Source organism: Pogona vitticeps, chromosome 4 (assembly GCF_051106095.1).
Source record: "Pogona vitticeps strain Pit_001003342236 chromosome 4, PviZW2.1, whole genome shotgun sequence".
NCBI lineage: Eukaryota > Metazoa > Chordata > Lepidosauria > Squamata > Agamidae > Pogona > Pogona vitticeps.
In genome coordinates, this window is record NC_135786.1 from 52,842,956 (window position 1) to 52,856,283 (window position 13,328).

A 13,328-nucleotide genomic window follows, 5' to 3' on the forward strand; every position below is an offset into this window, starting at 1 on the left:
TCTGTGCGCGGGGAGGGCACCCCCGCGCTCTCGGGTGGGCGTGCCACACTTTTAGGCGCGACACCCCTACCCATGAGCATGACATACCCCTCTGCAGGCACAACACGCTCCCTGCATGTGTGGGGGTGGCACGGAGATCCATGTCCGTGGCCCAGTTCAAGGAAGCCCACAGACCAGCAACGGGCCGCGGACGGGGGTTGAGGACCCCTCCGCTATAGAATATACTACCCTGACATTTAGCTGTAGTTAGCAGTATATCATATAAAAATCAGAAGGAAAACATTAATCAGAAGTGTGATTGAATATTATCTTTAGATATCTCAGGTCAGGGTGCACATTCTTGGTATAGTTGTCATTGTATTGTAACAAATCAAATACTTTATTGAGACCAGTGAAAAATTCACATTCATATAAATCTTTTTCTTGCAACACCTCTACATTCCTATGATGGTGGTGGAGGGAAGTTTCCTGTGAAATTAGTATTTGCTTAAAAGCCTCACCCATTTTAGTGGATGAAAGAAAGACCAGCTTTTACCCTAAGTAAAGCAAGCACAGCAAGTAGAAAACCAGCTGTTAACAGTAGTAAGTAATCAAAACAAAGTGAAGGAAGCAGAGAGCAGCACAAACACAAAGGAACATTGTGCCATAAGGCAGTTTCCTGACTGGCTCCAAGGACAAAACATGAAACAGGTTTTTCAATTGACAATAAAATGAGTGGGGAAAGGAAGTTTTCTGCTACTGTCAGGTAACACACTAAAAGCAATAGCTAAAATGCTATGGGGACACTCATTTAGATTTCCAGCAGACTGCGCTCACACCAACATCATGATTAGAGAATAAAATTTAATGTAAAAGCACTACTTGTTAAAACATCCTTCTCTTCATTCTGTCCAGAATCTTAGCCTCCTGCCTGCCTTTCCTCTGCTCCATGTCTTTGGAGATAGGAAACTGAACCAGTGAGAAACAGTGTTGAAAGAACAGAGGAGGCCTGTCCACCTGTGCCAATAGTGAGAAGTAAATAAAAATAAACTGCAGATGTGCTCATGTTAAATGAATTTTTTCCCTGGTGTGTTTTGTCTGATTTCAACATCTGTACGAAGCCAAGCTAAGGAACTCTTACATATGTTGTTTTGAGTTATCTTCTGATCACTATTATCTATTACATGAATCTAATTCAGCATTTGTTGTGCATGCTCAGCTGTTGTACTGAATGAGCACGGTATATGATCTTTAATAACAAGATGAGATCTAGGAAGTGACAGTGAGCATCTGGCACAAATTCTTACATCCCCCTTCCTCTCTCTCCCCATTTCTAGATAAGCAAAGAACGTGAAATTATGAAATGTAAGCTTTTGTACCACATACTCCAGTGCTGGATTCCCAGCTTCCAAGAATCCTAGTCAGTATGGCTGATCATTTAAGAACTGACAACTTTCAGAACTAGAATCCAACAACATCTGGAAGCCACAGGTTATCTATTCCTGTTGTGCACAACCCTGGCCCCCTCCACACTATACACTGTCTGCTGCTAATTCTAAACTGACTGTTTTCCAGGCATCAGATTGCAGCACTCATGTCCTGACATACTTCCTCCTGCCTCTCCTGCACTAATAGGTCCACATTTGCTTCTGAGAATAAGCTTCTTGGAAAGAAAGTTCAGCAAAGAAAGAGAAAAGAAGCCAAGAATCTCCAAAACTTAAGGTGCAGGGGAAGGAGGCTATTGATGACCAAATGAAGATAAGTGCTTTTCTAAAATAAGTGCAACTGATTTTCTGATCAGGGATTTAAAGAACCTTCTAGTAACAGGTTTGTGTAACAACTGACAACAGAGTTGCAGCCAAAATTGGTCTACAACGAAACAAGAGAGAGGTATGACCATATTTGAGGGAAACCTGAGGATTGCATGCCTCTCTCTCTCTCTCCTAAGATTCTACCTCCCCAAATTAAGACCAAGTCTAATGAGGAAAAATGTGTGTAATAATGTCAGCTTTTTGCTGATACAGAAAAAAAATAGAAATGGTGAGGAGAGGGGGGAGAGGTACTATGGAAAAGGTACTTTGTGACTGCAACCCTGTACAGGAACAGTCCTGTAAGGCAGGGGTCCCCTGCCTTACCACGGTGCTGGTCCGTGGGCTTCCTTGAACTGGGCTGTGGACACGGATCTCTGGCACCCTGCATGCACAGTGGACATGTTGCACTTGCAGGTCGGCGTGTCGCGCTCATGGGTGGGCGTGTCACGCTCAGGGTTTTCTAGGTAAACAGTACTCAGGTTTAGCATTCTCTTCTCCTGGGAGACTGTGCACAGCTTGCCAAAGACTACATAGTGCTGTCAAGCTAATGATGATTTATCTAGGGTTTCTTTTAGAAACAAAATACAGTGGTGCCTCGACTTATGAACATCCTGATATACAACCATTTTGAGTTATGACCAACTCAGTTTGCTTCAAGTTACAATCAAAAAAGGGCAAGGAAAAAAGGCGGGGAATTCAAATTGCTAACCGTTGGTGGCGAAGAGGCTGCTTCTTTGTAGCTCTTTCGCCCCAGCAGTTAGAGAGTGTGCAACTGGAGGAGGCTTTGGACTGCCTGGTAAGGTAAAGTGATGCTTTCTGCTTTTAAAAAACTGTTCTGGGTGGGTTTTGCAGTGTGATTTTGGCCTGGGGGGGCTATGTTTCTGTGCTGTGATGCAATCTTTGTTCATTTTGGGATGTTTTTCACATTTCTGATGGGTTTTGCAGGGTTTGTTTGCTTTTTGCTTTGCTTTTTTGCATTTCTGATGAGTTTTGCAGGGTTTGTTTGCTTTTTGCTTCGCTTTTTTGCATTTCTGAAGGGTCTTGCGGCGTTTGTTTGCTTTTTGCTTTGCTTTTTTGCATTTCTGAAGAGTCTTGCAGTATCTGTTTGCTTTTCTTTTCTTCCCCCCCCCCTTCAGCCGGAATGGATTAATCACGTTTCAATGCATTCCTATGGAAATGGTGCTTCAACTTACGACCATTTCGAGTTACAACCAGAGTTCTGGAACCAATTAGGTTCAAGGCACCACTGTACTCAGAATTGGTTTGGTATTACTTTCTTCTGGGGATGCTCTAGAACAGTGGTTCTTAACCTTGGGTTACTCAGGTGTTTTTGAACTACAGCTCCCAGAAACCCCAGCCAGCACAGCTGGTGGTGAAGGCTTCTAGGAGTTGCAGTCCAAAAACACCTGAGTAACCCAAGGTTAAGAACCACTTCTCTAGAAGGCACTCTGAGCTATCAAGCCAGCTGGCAGATGTGTGTCTGTGCTGTGCTGTCAAATTGGAAGCAACTTCTAGTGACCATAAAAGGCTATTTAAGCTGTGGTTTTACCAGCTCCACACACTAGTGAGCTTCCATGGCTAAGTAGAAAACAAACCTCGGACTTCAGAATCCTAGTCCATCACTCTATACACTACACCAGGGGTCCCCAAACCCTGGTCTGCAGCCTGGTACCAGTCCGTGGGCTTTGCAGGACCAAGATGTGGAGACAGATCTTCTGTCCACACTGCACACATGTATGGTGGGAGTGGAGCATTTGCATGCATACATGCATGGGTGAGCAGGCGCGTTTGTGGACGGGCGTGGTGCGCTCGCTTGTATGCGTGCCCCTCTGTGAGCAAGCCATGCCCATCGCACCAATCCACGAGCATGCCCCGCTCACCACACGTGCGTGCACCACACCCTCCCGTGACTGTGCCACGCTCACTCGCAAGCGTGGTATTGCCCCTGGCCCCCACACGCACGGACCCTGCCCCCCAACCAGTCTGCAGTTCCGAAAAGGTTGGGGACCACTGCACTACATCACACTGGGAATCCAGATACAGCATACTAAAAATTGTGCTGTAGTTAGGCCTCTAGATTCCTACATAAAACTTTTATGCAAGTGTGCAATTTTAATCAACATCCAAACAGGCATATTTTATTTACACAGTAATATATTAGAGTCTTCCTTATTTCGGTTTCAGGAGGTGGTACACTTTTGGGGGCAAAAAATCAAAACTTTATCAGCAAATGGGTTCTGAGCTGTCCGTGACAGATCAGGAAAGAGATCTTGGTGTGCTGGTGGACAGCTTGATGAAAGTGTCAACCCAGTGTGCAGTGGCAATGAAGAAGGCCAATTCCATGCTAGGTATTAAAAGGGGGATTGAAAAGAAAACAGCCAACATTATAATATCATTGTACTAAACAATGGTAAGGCCGCACCTGGAGTACTCCATACAGTTGTGGTCTCCACACCTCAAAAAAGACATAGTGGAACTGGAAAAGGTGCAGAAGAAAGCAACTAAAATGATGATTGGGCTGGGGCACTTCCCTTATGACGAAAGGCTACAGCGTTTGGGGCTCTTTGTCTAGAGAAAAGGCACCTGAAGGGGGACATGACTGAGATTTTTAAAATTATGCAGGGAATGGATAAAGTGGATAGAGGGAAGCTATTTTCCTTCTCGTGCAATACTAGAACATCCACTCAAAATGACTGTTGGGAGACTGAGAAAAGTCAAAAGAAAATATTTCTTTACCCAGCATGTTGTTAATCTGTGGAATTCCTTGCCACAGGATGTGGTGATAGCATCTGGCCTAGATGCCTTTAAAAGGGGATTATACAAATTCCTTGAGGAAAAGTCCATCGCAGGTTACAAGCCATGATGGGGTTATATAATCTTCAGGCTTAAAAGGATGGTACCTAAAAATGCCAGATGCAGGGGAGGCAGGTATCTAGTTGTCTCATGTGCTCCTAGAGGCATCTGGTGGGGCCACTGTGAGATAAAGGAAGCTGGATTCGATGGGCTCTTGGCCTGATCCAGCGGGGATCTTATGTTCTCCAGAGAGCCATCTCTCATATGAAATGCTAAACAAGTCTTTCATTATCTCTTTGCCTCTCCCATTAGCTTCTCTGCACTTTCCCATGTGCTCTCGCTGTCCTTATCCACTAGTGGCAGCCCGTTTTTTCCTGGTCCCTCTTGCACTACACATAGTGGGGCACAATCATGTCCCTTTATTTCCAACTGCTGCTATCCCTGCAACAGAACTCCCTTCTTTGTCATTAAATTCACACCCTTTATGCAAGTATTTGGTATGCAATCAGTGTAGTGGGAGTGCAACTCTGTTGGGGAAAGAAAGGAAAATTGGTCTTTTGCACTGCTCTCCCCAACACAACTGTATCCCTGAAAGATCACCAGCCAGCAGGCTAATGGGAGGGCAATTTAAATGGAAAAGACATGCATAGGGACAGTTGTCCTGCACATCATCCTTTCATTTAAATTACACATCTCCTACAGCTGAATGGCATTAGGAAAGGGGGAGGGCATGCTGACATCTCAGAATACAGTGGGGGGCATTCAGCTCTTCCCAACTCCTGTGTACTCAGAGGAAGAGAAGTGTATATCTATGCACAAGTGTGAGAGAAAAGAAAGAAAAATGTGAGTGTGAATATTAGAATGCAGATAATAAATGAATTGGTGGGTGTACTAGTCTGTCCTTCTACCACCATCACTTTCTTCTGTGGGAGGACAGTTCTCTTCCCTGAACAGACTATTCATCTTGGACTACAGTCTGTTAAAGGGTAACTGCTATTGTCAATTTATTAATTCATACAGCTTCAGTATCCACTGCAGGACATGTTACTGAAGGTTACATAAACAAAACCCAAAGCAAGTAGAGAAGAGGCTTCAATAAGTTATACTGGGCAGAGGAGCTCCAGTATTGACCTCTTGGTTTGAGAAACCCAAGGGTACCAGTACTAAAGGACTTCCTTATTTTCCTGTGTGTAATGCTACAGCATATTCATTACCAAGCTCAAGATATTAAATTTTATAAATATTTTTAATACACTGATTGCATATACATTCTGTCTTTACTCAACAGAATTCAAGACACTGTACAGAGGAATCCCAAGGGGAATTATGTTTAGATATTGACCTGATCTAATTTTGTTTGGCTTCAGTGCAGTTGCTCCATCGTATGCCTATCTACCATTACACACCCCAACAAAATCAATGAAACTCATTGCTACCAGTATATTCTGAAGCACAGTTAAATCTGTAGGACAGTGCCTTACATTGCTATAAAGTGGAATAGAAAGGCATGCCTTCTCAATAGAATATTCTATACAGATCTTGGTTTCCTATTTCATTCTTATGATCTGTTTTGTTTTCTGATACAATAGTAGGTGGTAGGAGTGCTCTTCAATTGATACATGATGCATCATGTGTTTTATACAATTAACTGCGATACAACTTATTATTAAATTTTGGTTTTACAATTTCATTCAATTATCTGAGCATCTAGAATGAATTTATATCCTGGAATTTTTCTTATTGTTCAAAATTAGCACATAAACGTTTCTCACATGCTGCATGCACTTCTTGGGATAAAAACTTATCATTCTTCTTACTTCCTTTAGCTCTTTAATCCATGGATACTGTATCTTCTGTCAATACGTTTAGTACCACATTTTTAATAAGGCAGCCTACCAAGTCAATACGTCTAATTCAAGGATCTGCTCTAACGTAATCTGGATGTGATTTCCACTTCTTTCTAAAGATCTGTAAATTTTTGTTAGAGCACTTGTTCCAATTAACAGAACATTTTTAATATAATATATTCCATATATATAGTGCATATGAAGCATTCAAAGCATCCCATGTATGTCATCTCAGGACTCATATGTACATTATCTCAAAACTCTATTCAACAGCCTTGTATCTATATATTGTGGATGGTGGGATAGAGCATGACAGAAAAGATTTCCTACAGTGCAGGTGATATTTCAGTTGTGGACTTATCATAATTTGTTCACTTAGCCATAACACTGAAGTATGATGCATCATTCTTTTATTTTGAAAAATCATTTGTATTCGGATTGCTTTCTACAACTACAAAGGCAGGTGAGAAAAGGATATGGAAGCAATACACATACAACCTCTATGCATTAAAGGTCTAGAAACCCAAGTTATTTTCAGAGATTCCAGAATAAAATACAACATTTGAGCAGATCAAACATTTCTATTTCCTCAAACTGACTTAAAAGTACAGACACAAAACAGTATTTTAGCATGTTGTACCTACTTTATGTACAAAGATATATGGCACAGCAGCCTATCTCTAGAACTGACTCTATGAAAGAAATATTACCAGAGAATATACGTGTGTATTGCTGATATATGCATTAAATTAGTTTTCATTTTGCAGGAAAAGTACTCCTATTTTTGTATTTTTCCCAATGCAATCTGTTCAGATGTTTGTATTACACCGTATTCTTTAGGTACTGTCCTAGACCATCTCAGATGGAAAGGCATATCTTAGCGGCAGAGAACTCATCATCTATTGGCTGAACAGGCTGTAAAACAGGAGGAGCTGCTAAGTGCATGATAATGCAGGAGACAGCCAGAATGTCTGGAAAGCCTCCCAAGGACATTAGACCATAAAACTACATCTCAAGGCAACAGGCAAGTCCCTGTGTTATGGAATCTCAATTCCCTATGAATAAACCTTCTCTATCACATGTAGTTCAGCACTGCACCCACTACAACAGGTTCTAATTAGGCTCTAAAGACAGTTTATGTAACACGGCAAATCCAATTTTGCAGGACCAATGAGAGGTAATTTCTTAAACAAAGTGTCACTGGATTACTGAAGTGAGGAGAATTGTGTGCCCACACAAGTTAAAATATAAACTAAATTACCTGAAACTAATATATAGTTAATGTTTAAAAGGACACAGCTGTCAACTTTCCAAATATTACAGATGACATGTCTTCTCTTATGCTATTATTTGGGCTTAGACAGTCAAGATCCACCCTGTAGTATGTATTCCTTCAGGGAGCAGATAAATAATGGTCTATTTATAGAGAGACTACTGTTTTCCACAGAAATATTAAAATGCATGTATTGCCACCTAATACTCCTACTTCTATGCTATATATGATCAGACATTTTGCCTGCATGATATACCTGAAATATTTAACAACTGGAGTACAGTAATTTTTGGCATCCTAGAAGGTAATATGTACCAGTTTCTGTTTGGTGCTTTTATAAATTCACCATCAAGCTCTGTATTCTAACCAAATGTTTGTAATCTGTTTTTCAACTAAACTCCAAGGCAGCCAATAAACTTAGATAAAAACAGTAAAAACAAACAGACATACTGTATAGAGAATATCTAAAGCATCTTACATTATAGGGATGGCGAACTATGACCCTCCAGATGTTCTTAGGCTTCTACTGATCAGCCCCAGCTAGCATGAGCAGTGGTCATGGATAATGGGCACTGTAGTCCAACCACATATGGAAGAAAATAGGCCTTCTCAGCCATGATATAAAAACCAATTAGCAACAAAATTGATTGGCACAGTTGAAAAAGATATATGTAATCATAGAGCCCCCATCATTCTCTGAAATAAAGCTATATTAGTCTGGTAGCCAATACACAATGCAAAAAGTGTGCTGCTTATATACCGCATAAAGCACTATTTGGGCAGTTTACAAGTCAATCATGCAGGCTACACATTTCTGCCCCCCCCCCCCACCTGGGTACTCATTTTACCAACCTCGGAAGGATAGAAGGCTGAGTCAATATTCTACCTCAGAACCCCAGGTCGTGAGCATACTTTTGGCTGCAGTACAGCAGTTTAACCACTGCACTGCAAGGCAATCTAAACTCAAAGAAATGCTGGCTGTAATGGGTTTAAAATAGAAGCCCCTTGTGAAGGCACAATTCTCCTTGTATCAGTTGATCTCAGATCTGTCAGCATAACAGGCTTTGCTGGCTGAGATTAGCCAGTAAAAAGGCCAACAAGGGAGGAAATAGGGGAGCAGCTGAATAATGCCGGATCCAAGCTCCTCTCAGCCCAAACTCTCTGCCACTATGGCAGCACAAAACTAGACCAGGGTCAGGATAGCTCAAAGTAATTTCCAAAATTCCTAAACTGAATCTGAATTCAGAGCAGCCTAATTTGACCTAGTGTCAGCTTAGTCAGCCTTCACCAATTTGGCTAGTTAGGATTGCACCCTAAACCTTATATATGCATGTTGCGTTATTACATCTAGTAGTTCTCATTTAATTTCTGTCCAATCATCTCCAGGACTATTAATGAAGATTTCCATGGGAATATAAAAAAATATAGTAAAAGATGTAGAAAACAAAAAGATTGTGAAAATGATAATGAGATTCATTGCGCTTACTTGTGATACATGTACCTGCAAATATCTGAAAGTTATTTACTGGCCCACAAAATAAGCCACAGATAACTAAAGAAAATTAGTCGGGAGCTAAGGGAACCTCTTATTTCTGTGTCCTTTAGATCAGTGGTTCTTAACCTTGGGTTACTCAGGTGTTTTTGGACTGCAACTCCCAGAAGCCTTCACCACCAGCTGTGCTGGCTGGGGTTTCTGGGAGTTGCAGTTCAAAAACACCTGAGTAACCCAAGGTTAAGAACCACTGCTTTAGATCTATGGTTAACAGAGGACAAGCTGCAGTCTGTCCAGTAGAACTGGCCCAGAAACTGTAAGATTTCAATTAACAGGATGAATATGCGGGTGATTTGGGAATATTTAATATGGATAATTAAATTATTCTGTAAGTTCTCAGGAGGTAAATACAGCTAAGGCTTTGGCACCTTATCAGAGAATTAAGAAAATTATAATCACATTACTGAAGATTATTTCAGAAAGAAGGGAGGAAAAGTAGGGGAAGCTTCAGTGAGTGAGTACAAGCCTGTGTCATGGTATCTAAGAAAGAGAAAAGTAGCAAGGATTGGAGATGGGATAGCAGGCAAAAGAGCAATAGAGTTTGCTTCTCCTTAAGCCTGTGAGATGCAGAGGACAAGGGCATGAGGGAAGCTCAGTGGCAGAGTGAGAAATGAGTGCTCTCAAGCTTCCAGGCAGTGGTAGAGTATCTACTAGGATAAGAAAATTAGGATTCAGTAGCATTTGCATTCCTAGGCCACAACAAGGAATCTATCTGACAAAAATATACACAGATAACATACAAATTAAGGCATTCAGCAAGAAACAGGAGATAAAGGCAGCCCACATGAAAACTAGTTATTCACTCACAAGAAGCTCACTAGAAAAGTTTTTCCAGGAAAACAAAAAGAGTGAACTACCGTAGTTTATGAAAAGAAGAACATTACATGATAGATGGATTTATGTGATACCAGCTGTAATGTCCCAAAAGAAAGTAGGGAACTGGTGTTTTCAATTAATGAGCAACAGGATACAGGTATTGTCCTGATTGCCTTGGTGTATAAAGGATCTGGGATTTTTTGTGCAATCCAGATATAAAAATACATGAGGGCTTTGCAGGTTATCATGGTCCCTTTTTCATGCCAATAGAGGGTAACAGCCAGTCCTGGCAGTACAGATGCTACACATAAGTGGACACATAAGATGGAGCTGGTATGGGAAGTTCTCCAGTAGTTGGACACTTCCTCTGGCAAATATCCTCATCACAACCTTTCTCTGGTGGCACGTATCTGGTCCTCTAGATCACAAAGTTTGTGTTTTTGCCGTTTCATCCATCCAACCAATAACAACAAGCCAATCACCAATACCACCTGAAAGATTAAAATCACCACAATGGGATGGAGGGCAATATTCAGAACACCATTTGAGCTTGGTGACCATCCAAGAAGCACCTCCCACCAGGCATGGTTTCCAGCTGATTTAACAGTAGCCACAATTTTAGCAATCTCTTGATTACTGTGCTGAATCTCCAAGGCCGCATTTTCACCCATGTCTTTAAGTTTCAACAACTCCTGCTTGAGGGATGGGTGAGAAAGCAGATTTTTCAGAGTAGGAAGGCCAAGGCCAAGAGAAATAGGAGAGATTTCTCTATACAAAGAGGGATAAGTCTTCATATGTTGCACAGTCCAAACAGGCACACGAAATTGAAAATCACATCCTACAATCACACTAATATTGCAAAAGCAACGATTAATATAAGGCAGCATAGGTTGAATTACTAGACCATTAATAATTACAAACTCACATGGCGTTCTTACACAAATGCATCCCTTCCCTGTATATACAACAGTAGAAGTATCTTCTTGAATGACATCAAAAGAGCAATGAGAATTATTTACAAGCTGGGGAGAAAAACATTCATGGTGCTCTTCCAAACTGTTATCATCACATACAAAACCCAAGTTTTCCCTTTTTACACAACCCTGAATGTTAACTGTTTGCCAGGCACCATCTGTCAAATGTGCCCATCTATTGGAGTCTCTGGAATACATGACCAAATCCTTTTCAATTTGGAATCCCAGGGGGACAACAGGGTAGATTGAAATAATTTGGGTGGCTTCAACAGTTATTATGAATAGTCGCAGCATGTTCTGACAGGAATCATAAGATGCATTTAGCAACCTCCACCAAGCCTCTAAAGCTATTTCACCAGGAGTGAGTTCTGGCCGAATTAAATTGTTTACCTCCATGGGAATTTTTCCTGCCTTAGCTTCTCGAATCATTGCCATGACTATATTTTGTGTAACTGCTTGGGCCTGTTCACACGCTAAAGCCAAAGAAACATTATTTTGGAGGGATTGGATTCCAGAGACTATCAAAGTGCTGTCATTTTCTATAATCGCCTCCCAGACTGGAAGCACTTTACTAATAGCTCGTGGTTGTTCTGTGAGCTGTAACAGAGATTTGGTTAATGGGGCAGTCAATTTCCCTATCTGTTTGGTGGAATATGAAAGTTTATTAGCTAACACTTCTATGTTAGCAGCATCTATTACTGAAACCCCAGCACCTAGGGCTCCCAGCCAATCTTTTAATTCTCTTTTAACCCTTTCTCCATGATGTGTTCCTTCCCACATTTTAACCCATTCCATCCAACCTCTGTGACTGACTTCAAGAAATGGAGCACATTCAGGTATTCTTTGTGACACATTCAAGCCCTGAAAGTGAATCTGCACCTCCTTAAGGGAAGTCTGAGGATTCATGATTATTTGCTCAACCTGATCCAGTTTCAACACATGGGACCCAACAATGGGATTTCTCATCTGGTAGAGGGTGAGAAGGTCTGTGATCAGTGGGTTAAAAGTAAGTATTGTTTTGTTTTGAGAGTACAGTTCTACCCGGTACAAGCCTTGTTCACTTATTTCTTCTGTGATAGCTATATGTCCATAGAATTTAAACCTAATAGAAGATGTTTTCTGGTCACAGTGTGTTCCCTCTATTGGTATCACCCAATCAGGAGGGCCCTGTCTAAATAAGTCAGTTCCTTTTAACTCCCACTCTTGCAATTTCCAGTCAACAATTAGGCGGGTGATGTTATTTCCAGATGGTGAAATTAAAGACAACTGCAACTGATCTTCAGGAACCTTCACATTCTGGGTCCCAACGATGGCTCTTAGGTGCAGTGGTGCACCAGGTTTCCATAAAGCAGCAGAAATAAGGGCAACATTACATAAACCATTGTGGGTGATGCTTCTGTCTGAATGAGAGTCCACATTTGTATGCAAAGGTCGGCAAGAAACAGGAATTTGAAAACTTGAACTGTCTGCCTGCATGCCATAACAAAAACGTCCAACTTCACCACTGGCCTTGAGGGTACAATTGGCTAAATCTCTCCAGTGGCAGCTGGAAGAATCTGAGGCAGCATGAAACATGTACTGACTCTGGAACACTCCAGAGTTGGATCTGTTGGCATACAATCCATGCATGTGGCACAGCAACTTTGCTTCAACTCCTGCTTTTGGTGAACAGGCCCACAACTTGATAGGGATGACAGACTCCTTGTGTGTAGCAGAAACAATCACCCATCCATTCCAGATGAACAATAGCAGAGCCAACATCTTGGAACACATCTGAGAGGGGAAAAACAACAGAAAAACAGTCTCCAAAATCCAGTTGCTCCTTTGAACTTTATATCAGAGGACCAATTTTCTGCCATTGCTTCCACTCTATGTGAGACTTTGGAAATCAGTAACTGCAAGTTATTGAATTCACTCTTACTACAACACCATATAGAACAGAATAGAATATAGAATTCTAAGTTCTGTAGCATCAGTCGAGAACTCTAAGTACTGTACCCTGCTTCCTAATTCTCTAGTGGAATGAAGAAAACTGTACTGACTTCATCAGAATGCTAGAGATTTTTGCTTTTGTGGATGCAAGGAGTTCAACAACTTAAGGTACTTCAAGCTTTTTTGTGTCAACAGAGGATGGCAGCCAGTCCCAATAATCAATTATCCTGGTTGGTAGCCTCTAGAGCAGGGGTGTCCAACCTTTCACCTTCCCTGGGCCACATTAGAAGATGAAAATTTGGTTTGGGCTGCACATACATTTGGTTTGGGCCGCATGGGGGGGGGCAGCCC

At 41.5% G+C, this 13,328-nt stretch overlaps 1 protein-coding gene across 9 annotated transcripts in view; it reads right to left on the bottom strand.

Annotated features, from left to right (window-relative positions):
- Window positions 1-13,328, bottom strand: part of PPARD (peroxisome proliferator activated receptor delta) — a 64,567-nt gene that overhangs the window by 26,278 nt on the left and 24,961 nt on the right. The window contains exon 3 of one of the 9 annotated variants that reach the window (XM_020796260.3): window positions 9,225-12,818. The exons of the other annotated variants lie outside the window; for them this stretch is intronic. Coding sequence (XP_020651919.3) covers window positions 10,455-12,818 — 2,364 coding nt within the window. The 3' untranslated portion in view covers window positions 9,225-10,454. Of the gene's footprint in view, window positions 1-9,224; window positions 12,819-13,328 lie in introns of those variants that run through there. 9 annotated transcript variants of the gene reach the window in all.